The 22924-nt window shown below is 41.5% G+C and overlaps 1 protein-coding gene across 1 annotated transcript in view; it reads left to right on the forward strand.

Annotated features, from left to right (window-relative positions):
- LOC144770637 (alpha-tectorin-like) overlaps positions 1–22924 on the forward strand; it is a 116443-nt gene that overhangs the window by 14072 nt on the left and 79447 nt on the right. Inside the window, exons 2-3 of the mRNA XM_078655332.1 lie at positions 7587–7647; positions 8746–9051. Coding sequence (XP_078511458.1) covers positions 7611–7647; positions 8746–9051 — 343 coding nt within the window. The 5' untranslated portion in view covers positions 7587–7610. The remainder of the gene's footprint in view (positions 1–7586; positions 7648–8745; positions 9052–22924) is intronic.

A 22924-nucleotide genomic window follows, 5' to 3' on the forward strand; every position in this document is an offset into this window, starting at 1 on the left:
TCTATAAAGAATAAATCGACAATTTATTTGCACAAAAACATAATTTCAGTTGTATACAGCATAGAGACAGGGTGCAAGAAATATGTTGCCCACTTGCAATCAAACTATAATATTGGCTTCAGATGATGCATCTTTCATGCAGCCAGGCTGCAAAGCAAATTCCTAATGAAAGAAATGGTTTTGCTAAGAGCATCAAACAAGTTAAAACCTAACTCTGGCACATGAACCTTGAGTTTTTGAACCACAATTTTCACTGAATGCCAACTAGATTCACCCTGGACACCAACATCAACTTCCGAGAACAGATTGCTAAAAAAACAAAGACGGACTGGTTTCAGCTCTCTCTTCTAAAGAAAATGGAACTGTTTCTTCTAGAAAGCAACTTCAGAACATGCCCTTGCACTCTCACATCTGGATGCTGGTAACGTCTTTTCCCATGGCCTGTCAGACTCCACACTGCCAGTCCTTATGGGCATCCAACATGCTGCAGCACGCCTTATTCAGGGCCTGAAGAAATAGGATCACATTACCCTGAGCCTGATTGAATCCTTTCGGACTTACTTTTTTGATGTCCAGCATTTTCTTCAAAACAAGCGGGATCATTTAGAAAGCAATCACAGCAGGTACCATTGTGTATCTTGCAGACAAGCTTACTATCTCCTCTGGTTTTGGGGCACACCCACAGCCGAGACACCATCATACTACAGCCTAAAAAGTGCCAAAAAGAAAAGAAAAAAGAAAAGGCAGTAGGCTTTTCCCATCTCTACACCTCGGATCTCGAACATCTCTGAGACCATCATGATTGCTCCAAAATACTCCAATTTAGGAAAGAGGTGAAAACCCACCTCTTAAAAAACACTGCATAACAATGAATTAACTGTACACAACTAAGCTATCTCTTCTTTCAATTGCTGACTTTATGCTTGACTTTGACTCTGTACTGTGTCTGGTTGTTTTTGGTTACATTGGGCTATAGAAAAACATATACATGCATGCATACATATGCATAAACCTTTGTTCAATGTAGAGCCAGTTTAGACATTTTCGGGACAGGGAGATATGCTTTAGCCTAGGAAGACTCAGATGCTGCCATGTTCTGGATAAGTTGAGGTATAGAAATGTCACTAGATGGGAGATCAAGATAAAGTGTGTTGCAGTAGTCAATTCACACGGAGATAATAGTGTTCATAATATTTATGGGAAAAAGTAAACAGATGGAGTATAGCCTTAGAGCCCTACATAGCGGGCTCTACCAGCCAGGCCTTTAACAAGGGAGCAGACCTTAAATGGGCAGTAGTGCCCACTATGGCGGGCTCTAAGGCTATTAAAACATTCCACCCCTAGAGAGCAGAATGTTCAAATTTGTAAAAAAAAAAGGCCTCACAGAGTCGGAGGGGCTAAAATCATTTGGGCACTGTTAGTGCTTTATTCACAGCAACAGCTTTTGAATTTTGTTGCTCTGAGCTTCTACCAGCCATTAGAAGCCCAGACTTTTCATGGCCTTGTATATATGGGCATTACTGTGCATGAAGGAGGCGTTCCATAGGTGTTGCCGCGGGCATTCCCAGATTACATCCATGGACGCTGACACATTCCCAGATTTACACCGAGGAGAATTACTTTTATTTTTCCGCTTTCTATGTGTGCATTTTGCAGTACGCCTAGAAAGAGGACAATGCCATAAATTATTGTTTTTGTTTAGGTACATCTCACTTCCTGCACAAAAACAATAACTCCTGCTGCTAGATCTGGGGGTCTCTAGTTGGCAGGGGTAGATACCACTGTCCAAATAGGGACCCTTGCTTCTAGTCAGGGTAAGGGGGATACACTCTTTAGATAACCCCTGCTCACCCCCTTGGTAGCTTGACACGAGCAGACATGCTTATCATAGGCAATGTGTCAAGTATTTGTACCAACACTCACAGTAACACAGTGACAACACCACAAATGGACTCCACATCAGTTTAGAAAAATAAAGTATCTTAATCTAAACTACACACAACCAAAATGACAAAAATTCAACAAACACAGTTCAAGAATATGATTTTCAAAGAGTTCTAGGGTTTGCATCAAAATAATCCAGAGTTGTGTCATGTTTAGCCCAAAGTACCTGTAGATGCGACAAAATTTCCAAGTGGAAGCTGCAGCATTGAAAAACAAGCGATGTGTTGCTAGGAACTGTATGGAGAGGGATACGATACCTTGTATGGATTCCGGTGAGCAGGTTCGGTAGGAAGCGCCTCGCACAGGCACGATGCGACGATCTTCGGAATAGCGACGATCTCCAGTGTGGCGACGATACACGGCGCAGCGTCGATTTTCTCCTCTCTTGGCCCCTCGATGCGTTGGCTCGGCGACGATGCTCGCAGCAACGTGATGCAGTCCGCAAGCAAGCAGTGCGACGATCTCACCCAGCGATGACAGGCTTTGCGATGATACACACAGCCACAGGAATCTTCCCATACCGGGGCGATGCGCTCCGCAAGCGAACGATGCGTCGGTTTTTGCAGCGGCAACAGGTGCTGCGACAAACTTCGCGGCGACGGGAATTCTCTTGCACTGTCGACAATGCTCCCCAAACAGCAGGCAACAACTTCCAGAGGCCCCACAAATGGTTCAAGCACACTAGGAAGGGCAGAACTCACTCAGCAGAGTTCAGGGGGAAGCTGGGGCTGAAGTCCTTTTGTTCCTGGGACTTCTTAGTAGGAGGCTAGTTCTCCTCAGGCCCTTGGAGATCTCTTCAAGCAAGTGGGCAAAGCAACAGCGAAGTCCTTCTCCTCTCCTTGGCTGCACAGAAACTGCAGGTCCGCCTTACAACAGGTCAGTCCTTCTTCCTCAGTCTTCCAGGTTTCTCCTTGGCAGAGGTTCCTTCTTGATTCCAGGATGATCTGATCTTCTGGGGTCTGGGTATCACTTTTTATACCAATATTTCCTTTGTTCTCCGAAGGCAGAGAGGCCTTTGCATTGTCCAAATCAGTTCTGGTCAGTCCTGGAGCACTTTGTTTACCTGACTCCTTCTTTTCTTTGAGAGAGAGGGGCAGGGTGATCAGCCGCCCAGCAGGGGGGGAGCCAGCATTGTGGAAGGCAGGCACAGCCCTATTCAGGCCCAGGTGCTAACCCCTCCCACCACTCAAGATGCAGATGGAGCTATTCAGCCTTGGGCTGACCCAACCAGCCTCCTGGAGCCACCCTGGCAATCACAAACCAGGCAGTCAATTCACAAACAGGCAATGGAACACAGAAAGGTCAGACAAGAAAACAGCCACTTTCTAAAAGTGCCGCTTTCAAACACAGGATTTAAAAACCATCCTTTCTAAAAGATGTGTCATTAACTTCTGAGTTCAGGGATATCAGACTTCAATTTGCTGTCTTGCTCCTATGGGAAGATATGCAGGCAAACATTATACACAGCAGTCCCCATTATAGCCTATGGGCAAGATAGCCTTTTAATAGTGAAAAACGAAAATGGCTGTAATTCCCTACCAGAGCATGTCACCTAACACTAGTATATGCCCTACCTTTCACATAGACTGCACCCTGCCCAAGGGGGTACCTCGAACATTCCATAGGGGTGTCCAATATGTACAAAAAGGTAAGGGTTAGGCCTGGCCAGGTAGGACACTGGTCAGGTCAGCATGGCAGTTAGCAACTGCACACAGGCACTGCAGTGGCATGCCTGTGACATCATTTTAGGGCTACTCATGTCGGTGGCACAATCAGTGCTGCAGGCCAACTAGTAGCATTTGAATCACCAGCCTTGACACACTCAGTGCACTTTACTAGGGACCTGCTGGTAAAACAAATATGCCAATCATGGATAACCAATCACAATAACAATTTATACAGAGAGCATATGCACTTTAGCACTGATCAGCAGTGGTAAAGTGCCCAGAGTCCTATTGCCAGCAACCACAGGTCAGGAAAAATAAGGGAGGAAGAAGAAAAAAGTTTGGGGATAACCCTGCAAAAAGGGCCATTTTCAACACCTGCAATGCAGTCACCCTTGCACTGTTGACGCAAGGGGGCCTATTCTGGCTCATGGCAGCCCATTGTGCACCAGCTCAGAGGAAAGCACATGGATGTGTTGGTTTGTTGTTAATACACCGCATCCCTGTACTTTTTAAATGACACAGCTCGGCGCAGCAAAATGGATTGCGGAATCATGCTGCGTCATTTTCCAGGAAATGAGGTCCATAGTTGACAAAAATTGCTGGGTCTGTATGTTTTTTTTTTAATATAGGAAGGACAGAAGCAGATGTGCATTCATTACATAATTTCATAGGAGGAATTGAGGTGCTGATGATGAATTTTCCTATGTGCGGTCTACTTCCATCAATCTTTTATGAAGTTTTCATGGAGTTTGGAAGTCAAAACATCTTAATGCTTACTACAAGTTCTTAAGCCCTTCAATAGCTTGCATTTCGCTACCCTTTCATGCACAGGTGGACCAGTCGTCTATGTTGTAATGAAGGAAGAGACACAGTCCGTGAAACAAAGGCCCCTGCATGCCAGGGGAATCCGCCCTTCAGAGGGCCCCTAAGCAATTTAAAGCCTATGCATATCTGTTAGTTATGGAATATTTCGGCTCCTTTCAACATACTGCTGGTTGGCCCTATAATCTTGCATTCTGCCACTGAGGAGGCATGGTCTTTCTGGCTATTCAAGGAACAAGCAAGCGAAGGGATCTATTCAGAGCAGAAATCTGCAAACGTATCACATTGCTTTTTATAAATGTTGTTGTTAATACGGGATGCCTACTTGAAACTATTTGCATCAGCTTTACAATTCCGGTTCAGCTGCTTGCCAGCTCAGTTTTTCCTCCTGTGTATACACACTCTTGCCACAGGAGGTAGTAGGTCTTCGATCCTAGGTAAATAACAGGTTACTTTGTTTTTTCTTTTAACTTATAATACTTAAAATACATTGCAATAGTTTGAAATAATGAACTGGCCGACACAATCTTCCAGTTACGAACACAAATCTGCCCTTTTTATGTGTTAGGCATACGTTTACTTTCTTTCGGAAAAAGTCAAAAGAGTCTTACATTTGAACAGTTCCATAAATCGATGTAAATTAAGTCATGTATATGGCCCTTCTGGTGTACAGAACTGAATACATCACCCTTGAATATTTCTAAATATTGTGAAGTTAACCTCACTTGTGGTTCATCAAAGTGCACATTAAACTGTCCCATATAAGTATTATGTTCTCCATTGTACTGCAGCTTGAGTATTATATGCTTTAAATTACACCGGTGTTATGGTTGTTACACGAAATTCCTAAAATAATCCCATTTAGCTACTTAATGGGATCATTAGATTACACACCATTTGCCTTAAAAAATGTCCATGAAGGCAGAATTTGCTTAAAAATGTACAGCAAATTCACAGTAACAGAAAACATGGGTGACTTTTGTTCACTGGGCCTTTTTTTGCAGTTTTGTAGCCCCGAAATGTGTTCTTGAGTCAAAATTTGACACCAGCGTGCACGTCATTCTAAAATATAACGCAAAAGGGGGATTTACATTTTACATATTTAAGTGTAATTTTGATACAATTTTCCATTATTGCTTGCAAGCAAATTAGGAACATTTCGCACAACCTTCTTTAAGTGTGCTGATACACTATATGCCATCTCATTTGCAGAAAGAGGTGAATAACTAGTATAACTAGTATTACCGCCAACCGGCGGTACACAATAAATATTTTCACATAAGGACAGAAAGGGCAATTACCCAAACAAGTTCCTTGGGATGCCTTACAGCAGGGACTCTGGAGACAAGTGCCCAGACATGGTCCTTAGGATGCCTCAAGGCAGGGATACTTGAGAGCAGGCAACATTTTAAAAATGGTTCGTGCAGAGTGGACACGGCCCTTGTCATGGACACAGGGCAAAGAATGGCAGACATTCGCTAGCAGGTTGAAACCTCGAAGCCCCAACCCGCTGTACTAACTGACAGAAGTAGAGCTATCACAGTAGTTGGAAGCGATTTATGACAACCTTGATTGAGACATCAGGGGCCTCATTTATGAGGCCGTGCGTCACTTTTACGCCGCCGGTGCGGCACTTTTTGTGACGCACCAGCAGCGTAAATAATGTGCCTTGTTGCACCATATTTACAAAGTGACGCATCTAGGTAGATGCGTCACTTTGTAAACCCCTGTGCCACATTATACCTGCGCCAGGTATAATGTATGCAAGGGGGGCGTATTGACGCAAGGAAGGGTCGTAGAAGTGACGCAGTGAAATCTATGAGATTTCACTGCGTCACTTTTAGGACGCGGTTACGTCAAAATCGTGCGCCTGCCTCATAGCAGGTGTAAGACTGACGCAGGCCCTTTCACATGGGGCTTGCCCCATGTGAAAGGGCGCATTGCTGGAGTTGCGTCACTTTTGTGACACACTCCGGCAATGCGTCACTTTTGCGCTTACAGATACGTCAGAAATACTGACATATCTGTAACTCCTTGCGACATGATGCGTCATACATTAAATATGACGCATCATTGGTGTCGCAAGGAGTGCGCAGTGAAAAGTGACGAATCGCTGTTTTCACGCAGCGATGCGTCACTTTTCATAAATGAGGCCCCAGGACTGTAAGGTTGATTCATTGCAGGATTAGGTAAAATATGGTTATCAATATGGAATAAATTATAGGATGTGCACTGTACAACCCGTTATGAGATGGCTTACGTTGTAATCTGAGATAAGCCAGAAATGAGCATGGTAATGAACAATGCCATCATGGCAAGTGTTTACCAATTTATGATGTGAATAAACTGCAGCCATTCTAACACCACAAAGATCTTGTACATCATTGATGGAGAGCAAGGATCGGCGGGAGGGCCCAGGACACGCTCGCACAGCTGGGTGGTGTTCACATATTCCACATTACATGGCTCAGGCCTGGCTAAAGGTCAGGGCCAGCGCTTGGAGCTCAGTGTGCAAAGTCCATGCATAGCTGGTTCAGTGGCCTTAGGTGTAGAAAGTGGCCAAAGGCCTACCATGTACAACTCACTACACACCTGCCTCTAGTTTAGTGAAAGGAGGCACGCCGGCACCAAGACCGGTGCATAAATGGCTGAATGCGTGTTTATTTATTATGAAGGACAGCGGGGTTGGAACGCAAGTCAGTGTGTAACAATGTTGGAAAGACAACCCCAGTGCACATGGCCGAGGGCAGTTTGCAGCACTGAATAGGTGCAGAAGTGGAGAGGAGTTGGCCTAACGGCTAGGGCACTCGACCTCGGAACTGGGTTCGAGTCTCGGTAATGACGCCAAAACCTCCTGTGATTCTGGGCAAATCACTTAATCTCCCCGTGCCTAAAATGAAAGTAACTGGAAAAACGTAAACATGTAACATAACTGGAAAAATATGTAAAGCGCTCTGATACCTAATTCGGTTCGGGTCTAGTTCGCGCTATATAAAACTCTGAAAAAAAAAATAAAGATGTTAGGCACAGAGACACACCACAGCCAACACCCCCACAGCAAATGACTGTTTTCATCATTTCACGTAGTGCATTGAAGGCTATTTGTATTTCTATATTGTTTGTGATGTACTATAAAACGTTTATTTTTTCCAGTTCTAGGGGAAAAAAACAGAGAAAATGGCGCTGCGCCACGATTTTCTCCTGCTGGGCCTAGGTATGTATTGCTTTTTTTTTTTTTAGTTCAGTAATTTTTATTGAAAAAAGACATATGTACAAGGTACAGAGTAAAACACATGGGGAATGGGAAAAATAAGGATGGAAAAAGAAACGCGGGGGGGGGGGGGGGGAGTCGTGCGAACACTGTCTCTATTGGCCTGTGCCTGTAAGTCCATAGTCCATGTTCTCACGCTGGCTTCATCCTCTTCTCGTTTCCCTTTAGGCTTCCCCCGCATCCCTTGCGTGCTGTTTGATAGTCTTCCTACCCCCCTGGTGGCGCGAAGAGAAAGGAGAAAGAGAGGTGTAGAGATATAGAGAGTGTAGAGAGCAATTGTGTCGCTGAGTAGGTGATGCATGTGTGGACCGCGTTTGACTCTCTCATTTAAATGTCGTTTGAAATGTTCATTTAAAAGTTAAATTACCCGAGCACACAGACTTGAGCTTGCAGTATGTAAGGAGGTATTAGCATGGATCAGTGGCATCATCTTTCAGTATTAAGCCACTGCACCTTTGTGCCATTACTCATTTTGGGCCCAGCAGAAGAAAATATGTTTAAATAATTAATGCATTTGGAAAGCAATATAACCAAAGCCTAGGATCTGGGCCTGGTAGCTCTTAGCCACCAGCATTCACAGTATCCTGAGTATCTCGTTCTGCAGCTGTCAAATGCTTCTTTCTGCTGCCCATTCAGACTTCCCCATTTATCCTCTTGCCCTTGGACCAATTAACAAGGTTATTTCTGGATCCATGTATCCCCAGTCAACTATACAAAATCGTTAAAGATGACATAAAGTTGCAGAAACAAAATGGTATGTCCGATGCCACAATTAGCAATAAAACAATGGACCTCAATATGGTGGCGTAACTATCTATAGCTGATATTAAACATACCATTACATTTACAACTTGTTTGTATTTTTCTTCATTTGTGGCAAAGCCTGGTCAAATTGTTAAATTCTTTTTGACTTTATTTTAGATCTAATTCTCCAAGCTTTGCTGTTTAATGAGGAATGGGAAAATGCACGGGCCATGAAGGCTTAAACGAAAAGTACGGGAATGTTAGTGTTTTCCTAATTCTGTCTTCTTTCTTTTTCAGGCATATTGGCGTCTTTGCCTCAAGCATTTGCAATTCTGGATCTTAGACACCACGAGGATGATAGCCACCTAACGGGAGGATTTATGTTTGGACAAGGAGGAGGCCAAGGAGGAGGATTTATGACTGGAGGAGGAGGAGGATTTATGTCAGGAGGAGGAGGAGGAGGATTTATGTCAGGAGGAGGAGGATTTATGTCAGGAGGAGGAGGAGGAGGATTTATGTCAGGAGGAGGATTTATGTCAGGAGGAAAAGTTGAAGGACCACCAAGTGTATTGGGAGGAGGTACATCGCAAACCTCAGGAGGCAGTGAGTAAAATGACTCATATTGGTGACCTTATTTGAAAACAAATTGCGCTATAATTGCAAACAGGTAGATACACCTTATGCCGTCTTTGGTATTTACATTTCCACTCCCTTGGTGAAGCAACTAGTCAATCTGATATTATACATCTGTGTGAATATGAAGATTTGCCTTGCAGAAAAAAAAACTGTTAATACTGTGGTACATACATGCCCATTTGCACCCTATGAACTCTAACAATGTACACACACAGTCCATTCGTGCAGTTTACTAAAACTCATTTATTTGTTTGCTCTAGAGTAAATTAGTAGATGCCTGCAGCATCTAAGATCACCAATAGCCATTTTAAAATATATTCACTACAAATGTGCAAGAGGTGCCTGCACAATATTCAAAAAGCTAATCACTACAATAGAATGAGACTGATGAATTGTTACAAAATATTGTTTTTACAGTAGTCAGTCAGTGTAAATCTTCATATTTGCATGGTGCTATTGAAAATGTCACTGTAAAAGCATTCATGAAATATTGAACTCGTGCATACTCTGTCCTTTGGTGCAAATTTAATTTGGCTAAGTCTGCACTATAATGAGGAATTACCTAAAATGTCTGATTCGCACCAATTCCTAATTTCTCCGGTAACTTCATTTTTCCACTTATAATCCCTATTAATTCTGCCCCCAGAGTTACTGTTAATCTTTATAACCTAGTGGACGAGTTTACGCAACGAAAACCTGGAACCTGCTGATGAGGGCCTTAAGACTCTCAGACAGGGCAGTATTATTAGAAATGTATGGCCTGATTCACTGACTGGACGCTTGAGTAAGTATACACGTTTGGGTAAGTTTACCACTTATCGGTATTCACAAACTGCACTTTTGTAGTCACTAGCACCTTTGTAGTAAGTCCAGCACTACTCATGGCTGACCACTGCTACTGCAACAACCTAAAATAGAAAATAATGGAGGTAATACCCAATAGAGAATAGTAAGTTACCTTTGTGGATCTGGCCCCTAGTGGTTTGCATATAAATATTGAGAGCCTCATTTATGAGGTTTTGACATAGGGCAGCACAGTAAGGACTCTTGCAGCGCTGCCCTACATCAAAATAAAAGGAATGCGCTGTATTTATGAGATATGGTACATTTCTGTCAATTTCACCTGCTCTGGCGAACAATGGGCTGCTATGCGCCAACACAGGCACAGTTGCACAATTGTGCAAGGGTTCCTGGGTTGCAGGGCTGATTGATTTTGTTCAGGAAGAGACACCTTCCTGCACAAAATCGATCAATTCAGGCGATTTCCTCATACTATGTGGGCTGCAGAATGCAGCACACATAGAAAAAGGAAAAAAAGAGGATACACGAAAACATTTCTCTTTGTTGTGCCTCCCTAACGCCACCCCTGGGGTGGAGTTAGATTCTGATGCATTCACAGGTTTACGATCTCTCGTAAATCTGGGAATGTGTCAGATTCTTTAAGTGTTGTATTGGAACACCCACTGCAACACCCATGGAACGCCCTTTCATGCAGTGTTGTGAATGAAAGGGGCACATACTTACAAGACCATGAATAGCCACATAAAGTTGCTTTATTTAGCCTTGTAAATATGCCATGGCACATTGCGCCACGGTAACATAAAAAAGTGACGTTCCTTTGGCATGTAGAAGTAGCATTTTGGTGCTGCTTTCATTATTTGTAGAAAATGTCTGCCTTTTCAGACTCTGCGATAACCTCCCAATTGTTTCCATGCTGTAATGTGGTCTTTTATTTATTTTGTAATATGGCAATAGAACATTAAAATCACTCTGAATCCGTCAGATATATGTGAGATTCTTCGATTGCCAAATATTGACTGCGAGACAAAAATGTACTCCACCAAATGATTCTCTACACCCAAACACCCTGCACATCTCTTTCAATTCTCTTGTCCCTGCTGCAGGGACCTAAAAGAATATTACTGGGATAAAATATGCTCCCTTGGTTGCACTTTGCATACCCACAGAGTTCTCCTTTTAACCCTTTCCATGCTGATGACGGAACCGCTCCGTCATCAGCTGCGGTTGGGCTGTGCTGATGACGGAGTAGTTCTGTCCTGGCCCGCCCGCCGCGCCTGCGCGGCGCGTTTTATTGAGCGGACGGGGCCATGACGGAACCGCTCCGTCATGAGCACAGCCCAACCGCGGGTGATGACGGAGCGGTTCCGTCACCAGCATGCGGCCGCCCCGCTCCCTAGCGCTGCGGCGGAACAGCCGCCGCAGCGATGCAGTTAAACTATTAATGGACAGAAAATGCCTCATTTCCGGGATATCCACTGTCAATGTAACTTTTTATTATAACAGTTTGTCAAAAACTATAATTCATGATTAAATACCACAAAAACAGTCCACGTACTAAAATTAGTCAAGGTTTGTGACTTGATACGTACTAATAAGAAGGGGTACATTTGTGGTCATGGAAGAATTGTGTGTCTTACTCTTTCGCCTCACCTTATAACAACATTAGAATGCACTGAATTAAGAGGTGTGCCCATACACTAGTCACCATGCAGATGGTTTTCATGATATGCAATGCCTGCAGAAGTGCCCCATAATTAATTTGTGATAGAAATTGAAAGCTAAAAGGGTGACATAATTTCACATCAGCAAACTTGTCATACTCTTTAGTTCACACTCACCATGCTTATTCTAAAGGACTTGATGAGAAGCCTTAATGCAGATGTTCTAAACTTCACTTTTCCATGTGTCTCTTATGTTGGACATCAGGTGGAGGTGTAACTGGAGGAGGACAAATAGGTATAAACGAAAGAAGTAAATTATAAGAAGACAAGGGTTTATATGTATGTATGTAATTTGGTTTCAGTTCAATTGCGTTGATAAGGACAAATAAGCGAACACAGTGTGAGCGTGAAAGATTCGGGGAAAAAGATAAGCTATCATTAAGCTAAGAGGTAGAAACATAGGGTCAGATTTAGACTATGAAGGAGGGTTACTGTCACACACGTGATGGATATCCTCTAAGCCTTAGGGCATAGCGTAATGACCATTACGGTCGTGACAGTTTAATCTGTCTGCCAAACTCTAAATTAGTCCCCAAGTCATCATTGTTATCAACGTAAAAAGGAATATTCTTCCTTATTGGAGCTTGTGCACAGTAAAAAGTTTCTGGTCTTAAGCCTCTGAAAAACTTCCACGAAATGACTCATTTTTGCACATCCGTCTGCCACCTCACCTTCAAAATGGATTCAAGGATGCTTTTTGTGCTAAAAGATAGCGAGGGCAACAACAACAGATACTCAGGATAATTTTGTGTGCAGTGTTCCCATGCTTCTGCAGTAGTATTTTACCCAAACTAAATCTTGTTACTATAACATGTAGAAATAGCATTTTAGTGCCATTATCATTATTTGTTGAGAATTTCTACGTTTAGAAACTCAGCGGTAACTTCCCAGTTGTTTCAATGCTGTAATGGGGCCTTAACTTTATTTTGGAATATGGTAATGGAACAATAAAAATAATTGTAATCAATGGTTTTTGAATAGATAATTGAGGTTATTTTTGTTTCTCATTGAAGATTTTATCTGTAATACAAACAAATACTCCAACAAAGGATTCTTTATACCCAGACACTGTGCACATTTCTTTAGATGTAGTATTCTCTTGTCCCTGCTACGGGAGCCATGAAGAACATTATTGGGATAATGTGCTGCCTTGACTGCACTTTGCATATCTACGGTGTTCTACCTTTGGACTATTAAGGGACTGAAAATGCTTAATTTCCAGGAAATCCACTGTCTATGTAACTTTTTTTTAACAATTTGTGAAAAACTTTAATTTATGATGAAATACCACAAAACAGTTCACTTGCTAAAATAAGTCAAGGTTTGTGGCATGATAAATAGTAATAAGGAGGAATCAATTTGTGACTAGCTGAAGAATTTTGTGTCCTACTCTTTCACCTCACCTTATAACAACACCCCTTCATGGGGAAGAATTAGGATGCACTGAACTAAGAGGTGTGCCCATACACTAGTAACCATGCGGATGATTCACATGAGATGCAACGCCTGCGTAAGTGCCTCAAAATTAATTTGAACTAGAAACTGAAAACTAGAAGGGTGACAAATTATTATATCAGCAAACGTGTCAAACCCTTTACTTCAAACTAAACCTACTTATTCTAAAGGACATGAGGAGAAGCTTTAACGCAGATGTTCAAAACTTAACTTTTCATTGAGTCTCTTAGATTGGACAGGAGGAGGAGGCGTAACTGGAGGAGGACACATAGGTATAAACGAAAGAAGTAAATGTTAAGAATATAAGGGTTTAGATGTATGTATGTATTTAGATATGAATTCAACTGCATTTATGAAGACAAATAAGTGCACACAGAGTGAACGTGAAAAATTTAGTAAAAATGTAAGCCATCATTAAACTAAGAGGTAGAAACAAAGAGCCAGATTTAGAGTTTGATGGACAGACACTCTGTCACAAACATGATTGATATCCTGTATGCTTTATGACATAGCTTAATATCCGTCACGTTTGTGACACTGTAACCTGTCTGCCAAACTCTAAATTAGTCCCAAAGTGATCATTGTTACCAATGTCAAAAGGAATATTCTTCCTTAGTGGACATTACACAAAGTAAAAAAGATGCTGGTCTAAAGCTTCTGAAAAACTTCCATGTAATTACTCATTTTTGATCACCATGCATTTCTGACACCTCATGTTCAAAATGGATGCAGGGATGCATGTTGTGCTAAAACATAACGAGGACCATGACAACAGCTACTTCGATTCAATTTGGGTGCAATAGTATTTTATCCAAACTAACCCTTGTTTACAGAAGGTGCCATAGAGACATAACCGCAGGCACAGCACATAATGATCGTAACATTAAATTCCTGAAGATATGCAAGATTACACTGGTGTGAATGAAATTTTGGCCGGGCTTACTTTCAACACTTTAATCTGATATACAGTGCTGCAGAAGTTCTAGTAGTATGTATGTATTTGCATGGTTAATGCGTGAACACGCCACTGGCCTTTGGACAAAATCGTGGCAGTGGTCATGGGAGGCTCTTGGTCCATCTGGCCTTCGACCTGGTGGCCACTTGCATTAGGCCTATCATCAGCTCCTGTCACCACAGCGCACATCCCAAGTGTCTTTTTTCGCGCTTTGTAAACAAGCATAATTCTCTTGTTCCTCAACAGCTGAGCCTCTACTGCCCTCTTGTAGAACAGACTCGGCTTCAAAGTCATTTGACTGGTTTATTGATCAGCCAATAATAATGGCCCTTTGACCTTAATTCTCAGTTTCAAGTTAATACACCATCCCTCTCTCTACGGTGTTGCTGATCCCACTAGCATCTGCCATTTGGGCGACTGCTCCTATTCTTATACATCTTCCTCACTCTGGAATGCTCTTCCTACGTCACATTTCACTATTTCTGACCACCCAATTTACCGAAAACACCGAAAGACCTTTTCCTTTAAGGCCCTAATTTAGATTGGAAGATATTCAGCCAGAGTTACCAATTAAGGCATGTATGTTCCCCCCAGTTCCCAGAAATATTGTTTTTTCGGCCCGGAATGGCAAATAACAGGCTAGACATTTTCTATATACATTCAGCAGGTTGTACAAACTAGGCAAATGATTATGGCTTTATCAGGTGAAATCCGCTACACAGTAAAACTCCCTATCGGGCATGGTGGTGTCTCTCTGTGGATACTGCGCCTCCTCAATCATAATGAGGCCCTTATACCTGTTGATGGACTCTCAGACATTGGTTTGGTTTTAAACCAGGACACCTCTGGGTAAATGTGCACATTTACACACTGATGACTCAGTAGATCAATCTAATTGCATTGTAGTTTTGATAAAGAATTTCGGTCGTACTATTGTATTCTGAGGAAAGTCATTAAAGTGGGACCATCTTGAAATTGGTTGCCTTGCCCCTAAAAATCCATGCACAAAGAATGAATGGAGAAAAACGAAAGCAAACATCCCTAATCTGTGCAGTTCTTCAAGGCTTACCTATCATTAAGCTGCCTTTCTTTGTCTGCAAGCCTCTAAGTGAGGCCAAGTCAACACAAGCTTAACACACCATGGGGTATAATTACTATAAATTGGTGAAGCGATTTGTTAAGCCAAGAAGGCTAACATTACGCTTCTTCACTTTAGAAACACAGGGCTGCATCATATTTATTCGAATAGGGGGTAGCCCCTCGTTTCCCCCTGAGCTGATGCTGAGTTTAGCAGGCTAGCACAATGCAGGCACCCTTGCACCATAGTGCAAGAGGGCTTATGTTGAGGGGAAGATTGCTTATGTGCATGAAAATCCCTCTTCCTGCACATAAACAATCTTTAAATGCCGTTTCCTAACTTCTATATATGCTGCACACATGAAAACAGCACAATGAGGAGAAATTAAACATTTCTCCTTGTTTCGCCTGTGTAAGACCAGGTTTTCTCTTTTTTGTGCTGCCTCCTATTTCACTGGCCTTGTAAATGGAGGCAGTGTCAATATAAATGGGTGCTGCGATGGAACGCCCACAGCAACACCCATTGCCCCCGCTTTCACACTACATACAGCGTGAAAGCAGGGCCGGCCTTAGGCATGTGCAAGCTGTGCACCTGCACAGGGCCACCACACCCCAGGGGTCACCACGCCAATATATATACTTAATATATTAATCCTCTGAGGATGGATACATATTTGCGTGGTGGCCCCTGGCAGGGATTTGGCGGCCTCCGGCTCTGTTCCACTTCTAAACACCCTGACCCCCTCCCCTCTTTACTGGCCTGCGCGCTTCGCCCCGCCTGGACCCCTCTTCCGGGCCCCCTACCTACGCTCCCTGCCCAGGGCCACCATGGTGAAAGGGTGCCTTATTTACAAGGCAGCATTAAGCCACATTTAATGGCTTAACGCTACCTTGAGGGGCTTGTAAATGTAAATGTAAATGTACAGGAATTTATATAGCGCAAATCACCGAGCGGTTTCTAAGCGCTTGCTTAGGGAACCCGTCCTGGTATTCCCCTGTGAGATAACCCCGGCAGGGTATCCGCAAGGTGAAAGCCAGGCATCCCGCCGCGAGGGGCCGTTGTGGAGATTAAGCAAGCTATTGCCCAGAGTCGCAGAGTGTGAACCCGTGAATCGAGTAGGCACCAGAGCGAGAATTGTCAAGTCCATGGACAATTTAGGACTCAAGACCCCGATGAGCCGGGAATTGAACCCTGGTCCCAGGCTGACCTCTGCTTCCAGGTCTGCCTCCTCTAACCAGTGAGCCACACTTCTCCACAAGCTTAATAAGAATACTGTGGTACTGGGACCGCTGTACTCTCGGTGACGGTCCATTTACTGCCATCCTTGTATGTCTGTGCCCTCTATTTCATGTGTGGCGGTAGGACCTCCACAGGACCACTGCCACTGCCAGGTCCAGAGTCCTGTGATAGTGGTGGTTCAGATTTGAGGCCCATCGAATTACGACCTGTCTTCCAGCAAGCTTTTTATGGCTATGAGCCTGCTATGAAACGCTTGGGGAAAGGTAGGGAAAGGGGCTTCCAACAGGGCCCCTGGGAAAATCTGCCCATTGGGGGGTGGGTGCAGGGGGCTAAAGATGTGCCCCCTAACAATTCTATGCTCCTGCACGCACTGTGTGGCATGCACAACATGGTGCATCCCACACAGTGGACCCAATGTAGCAGCGGTCCCACAGCGGCAGCATGACTGCTAGCTGTAATCCTCAGGCAAAGCATGCCACTGCCATGGGACTGCCACTGCACTTCCCACCCACTCTGTATTCAACTGGGAATCCGGTGAGCAGGTTCCACCACAGGTACAAAAAGTCCTCCTGTGGGCGCAGCGCTGTCGATCCTACTGGAGGACTGCCAAACTCATAATTAGGCCCTTAGATAATTAAGCACACACAGTGTGAATGTGTAAATGTAGGGAAAAAGATAAGCCACTCTTAAACAAGGAGATAGAGACAAAGGGCCTGATTTAGAGTTTGGCAAGGGGTTACTCCCTCACAAACATGGTGATGCCCTGTCTGCCCAGTCACAAGTGGCACAGAATATAATAAACTTGTAATAGGGCAGACTGCATATCTGTTACTTTTGTGACCGAACAACCCATCCACCAAGTCAGGTCCAGAGGCATCATTTTTTGCCAATGCAAGTTGTAAAATTCTTTCTTTGTGGCACTTGTGCAAAATATGAAGTTGCTATTCTTAAGTATCGATATGAAACCTACAATATTTATTCCCACAATTGAATGATCAAACATTAGGCAAAATTGCTCAATATTACACATCCTGCCACCTCTCTTCTACAAAGGATGCATGACCGAATTTTGTGCTAATTAACTGTGCAAAATCAGAAGTAACGTGACCATTGGTGCTGCAGCAAATGGAGGTAGGGACTTAAAATAAAAACCCCTGTATAAAAATTTAAAAAATAAATAAAAACATTTAAACATATACATCAATATAAATGAATGCAAAAAATCAAATAGTATGTATTTATTATTTAATCCTAAAATAAATGACTAACCAATTTTGAATTAAAAATACTGTAATAAATGATAAGTAAAAAAAATCTAAATTACTTCTTAATTGTATACATTGTTTTATTAATTATGAATGCACATCAAACAATGTTTTCCTTTAGGTAGAAATCATTTTATTTTATTTAATCTTCAGAAAAATGATTTTAATGTAATTCAATATATTTAGATAAGGTTTTAAATGAAAAGTAAGTTCAATGAGCGTAACATTTTTACATTATAAAAATATGAAATGAATTTACATTAGTATTTAACCTAATATTTCTAATATTTATTTTTGAGTTAAATAAACATCATCATGTTGACCTATAGTTTACCATGCTGGAAACTCAACCACAACTATGGAGTTACCTTATGGCAAATTATAAGGAAAATGAAAAAACAAATTATTTAACACATAAAATAAGCATTACAAATATATTATGATAACTATTAATTGAAAATTCATTTTATATATTTACTTTAGATGTAGAGTCAGAGCACTATTAAATAGTTATCGAAGTAAAACTTTAATTGATGAAAATACATTAATGTTCAAGTTCTTTATTTTTAAGTTTAAAATGAAAAATAAATTCCCACAGAAAGAAGAAAATAATGTACATTAACAGTTATTAAACTGGTCTATAGAATTAATGAAAATGAACTTAATTGTTATCTAAAATGTATTGGTACATTATTTTTTTAATGCGGAATAGGAATTTAAAATAATTTAGCATAACAAATAAATATGTACTATTCCATATATTTGTTTTTACATTTACTTACATGTTTATCTACTATTTTAAATAATTAAATTGAACAATATATTCAATGGGGTTTCATTTTAAATCTCTTCCTCCATGATTTTCTGTGGGAGGACCAGGGGCTTGTCTTGTGTAGTGCTGGGTTCACTATTATTTTCTTTTTCTTTGTCAGCAATAACTTACACACTCAAGGGTTCATATTTACAAATGTAAGTTAGACTTTTAAGTAAGTTTACACTTTGTAGCACATTCATTGCATTCAGTATTCACAAATAATTCTCAAAGGAAACTTACTACAAAAGTGTAAGTTACACCCCCCCCCGGTATTACAATTGGCTTACTATTGTGTGGGTGGCTGATGCTCCTCCTGAGCCACCCCTCCCCCACCGGCCTTTCCTAAATCCATCATACTCCTCCCAAATCCCATCATCTTCAGTATTAAGTTAGTCCCTTTTCCCACCTACTCTCTTCTGTCTTCCCAATATTTACTACTGAATCTTATGCATACATGCGCAGAGACTCTGCAGTTGTGGCAGCGAGCCCTACATATAAACAAATAGGCAAAAGTTATGTTTCGCATTACATTTTGAAGTATGTTTTGTAGTAATACAAAACATACTACAAAGGGCAGTTTTTAAATCAGTTTTTGACTAATGAAAAGAAATAAACGTACTCAAAAGTGTAAAGTTACCTTTCTAAATCAGACATGTAGCTTCATTCCACTTAGACCATTTTCAAGTCTGCAAAGTGTGCTCGCTGACCTCTTTGAGCCAATGGTATCAAGCTAGGAATTATCCTCCGCATGTAAAGCATCTATTTTGACCCACTTGCTGAACTTACTTCAAACAACATAGGTAAAATATTTGGCCATGACAACTGTTTTCTTTGCTACAGTTAGTTGAATCAGTGGTTTATTGACCATTTCAGATATGTTTCCTATGATTCTCATGTCATGTCAATAGGATATATCTGCTTTTTTAATGAATTTTGAATGTATCTCAATTGTTCTCAGTTTGATTTTTCTTAGCAATGTTTGCTACAAATAGATAACAATAGTACATTAATAATTTGAAGCATAAGAAGCACAGCACAGGAAAGAGAGTAAAGGTTTTCTCTTAATAAAAAGGAAGAGATGGAAAATCTTATAAAATGAGAGTAGGAAGGGAAACTGGGCACAGTTCTACTGGGTCCGTTAAGAACTAATGTGTAATGTGGTATTGAAAAAAGCAGGAAAGGATAATGTTTGAGAAATAACCTGTTATAAAGGTTTCAGAAAAGGAAAAAATAAAAGATTCTGAAATCAGCAAACATTACACTGTGTGCTAGGAAAAAACAGTGGGTGTCAGCAATTTATACTTCAATTTGCATTATGTTTCAATACTGTGCATAGTGTATTCAGTGATCAAAACCCCCTCCCGCTGGTATTGAGCAGGACATGGAGTGGCATCTGAAGCTCACATGTGACAGCAGGCAAGTTCTCCCACCAAGATCAGGGAAGGTGCATCAAATTGTCCCAAATTGAGGCCACCCAGTTCACATATTCCCTTTTTTCTGAGTGTATATGTAACTTTCTTACCAGTTTGGATTGGATGCCGCCAGTAAGTCAATCCTAAGTGCCTTTGAGGGCATTTCATAGAAAGTGCCCATATTACTGAGTGCCCACTTCCCAAGGCAGGAAAGGTCTAGTGAGGGTACACAGACATAATATCGACTCCAAAATATTGTTTGGAGAAAATATCGACTCCAAAATATCGTTTGGAGAAAATATCGACAGGACAGAATATCGACAGCCAAAATATCGTTTTTAATGTAAGTGAAGTAATATCGTTTTTAAGGTAAGTGAAGTAATATCGTTTTTATTTTTAGGGTTCAGGGTCAGTTTTGGGTTTTTGGGTAAAGGGGTATTTTTAGGGTTCAGGGTCAGTTTTGGGTTTTTTGGTAAAGGGGTATTTTTAGGGTTCAGGGTCAGTTTTGGGTTTTTGGGTAAAGGGGTATTTTTAGGGTTCAGGGTCAGTTTTCAGTTTTTGGGCAAAGGGGTATTTTTAGGGTTCAGGGTCAGTTTTCAGTTTTTGGGTAAAGGGGTATTTTTAGGGTTCAGGGTCAGTTTTCAGTTTTTGGGTAAAGGAGTATTTTTAGGGTTCAGGGTCAGTTTTCAGTTTTTGGGTATTATTGTATTATATTTTATTACTATATATATATATATGTTTAATAAATATGAAATAAAAAAATATTTATTTAATTTTCATTAATTATTTAATTATTATAAGTAATTTTAAGTATATTTTAGTAAATAATTATTAATATTAATTTAATTTAACACTGTTTTTAGTAAATACAATATTTTTACAACTATATTTTTGTAAACGATATTTTTAACTCGATATTTTTGTACTTACCTGTTTGTAGATAGAAACTCGATATTTTGACTGTCGATATTTTCTCAACGATATTTTTGATGGTCGATATTCTGTCCGTCAATATTCTTTCAGTGATCCTCTAGTGAGACCAAACAGTTTGATTGAAATTGCACTTAGGCCTTATTTAAGCTGAAAGCTGCTCTAACAATGATCCCGAGGGATAAGAACACTATCTGCGCCTGTCACAGTGTCTATAAAATGGAACTTGCTACCTGCAAGGCCAGACTGAGTGAGAAAGCATGGGAGGATCTAGCTCAAGCCTGTTAACTGGAGGATAGCGCTCAGTTTTGGCAAGTATTTAACCATCCTGGTCTTATTAGCGATAATGCCTTGTTTTATGACAATATATAACTGAGGATCAATGGTGCCACACTTTGGGGGGATCTTTAATGACGAACAAGTGGACAAGGACGCTGCTTTAGGCGCATCCTGCTTTGGAAGACCAGATATTGTCTTTACATTAGAGGAAGTGACTAAGAGTATTCAGGCCTATCGCGTAACAAAGCACCAGGGTCAGATGGAATTCTCCTGTACCTGATCCTGGACGACAATGGATTTTGGGCCCTGCTTTTGACAATGGTCCTTAACACAACAGTGTACGAGGGTCCACCTTCATTATGGGCCTCTGCAACAATTGTTCCCATCTTCAAGAAGGGGACAAGGACAATCCTCATTGCTATCCTCCCATCGTCCTAATCTTCTCAGGTTCTCCCCGAGACCACATTCCCCCTTTGATACAGAAAGAGAGGTCAAATGAACTCCTTTCAACACTACAAAAGATATGTGACCAATCCCTTTTCACTGGTATGGTCCCAAGAGACTGGAAGAAGGCTTGGGTTACCCTACTCCTCAATAAACCCTTGGCAGATATACAAGAGCCCAGCAACTATTGCCCTATATCAAGACTCCTCTTTCCAATTAAAATACTAGAAAAATATCTCAAAAGGATCGTGGCAGTTTTTCTGGAAGAAAATGATCTGCTCAAACCAGAACAGATGGGTTTTAGACCAGCTCATGGAACAGAGTCTGCATGAGTCCTAGGATTCAAGTTGACGGTGGTCATGGTTCTAGGACAGTTCTGGTCCTATTGGCCCTATCAGCCGCATTTTACACCATCAACCACGTAATTCTGCTGGCATGGCCAAAAGAAATTGGAATAAAATGGTTTTAAACCATAGCTATCAGAAAGATGCCAAGTAATAACTCTTCCGCCTTATGCAGCCAAACCAAGCATAGAGTACGCCAGATCTTTGACCTGAGTCTCATCCTGTTCAATAGGTATTAAAGGCTTCTGCTGACCTTGTTTAAGTCATTTGGTATACCATTTGTAAATTATGCAGACAACACCTGTTAGAAATAGGATTTCTGGTTGGCTAGGGCTTGCGCCTAACCCAGGCAGAAACCACCACTCTAGTCAGGGCAAGGGAGTTACACGCTGAAGATAAGCCCTGCTCGCCCCCTTTGTAGCTTGGCACAAGCAGTCAGGCTTATCCCATAGGCAATGTGTAAAGCGTTTGTGCAACACACACACAGCAGCAACACACTAGGCACACCACAAAAGAAACTCCACACAAGGTTATATATAAATATAGCCTTTGTGTTATCCAAAACACATTAGAATAGTAATCACACAATATAATTGAGCCAACTGGCACTAGGCAATATTTACAGGGGATTGGATACACATGACAGGGCCAATTGAACCACTGTCAGAACCATCACAAAGCACAAATAGTAAAGGTAGACCACAACCAGTAATTACTGGCAAAATACTGTACTCAGCACTATATCCTGGAACATAAATCACATTATGCAATCAACATCAGCTTAGGCGTAAAACATATTATGCGCCAACCTCATAAGTATAAAAGACAGTATCCAATAACCTTATAAGCATAAAACACAATGAGAGGCATAAATCATCGCACATACATCACATTTATCATATCATAGGCACCACATAAATCACATAAGGGCCTGGCGCCCTACCAACCTAACACTGACCCCCTGGCCAACTGGCCTTCTCTCTGGGGCTCAAGTGCCCTATGTCCAATTGCCTTGGGGCAGGGCAGAAGTGTATCTCACTCCTTTCTTATTGTGCAGACCAAAAATGCCCCCAAAGAAATAATAGCGCTGGCACCACTGTGCA

This window comes from Lissotriton helveticus, chromosome 7 (assembly GCF_964261635.1).
Source record: "Lissotriton helveticus chromosome 7, aLisHel1.1, whole genome shotgun sequence".
Taxonomy (NCBI): domain Eukaryota; kingdom Metazoa; phylum Chordata; class Amphibia; order Caudata; family Salamandridae; genus Lissotriton; species Lissotriton helveticus.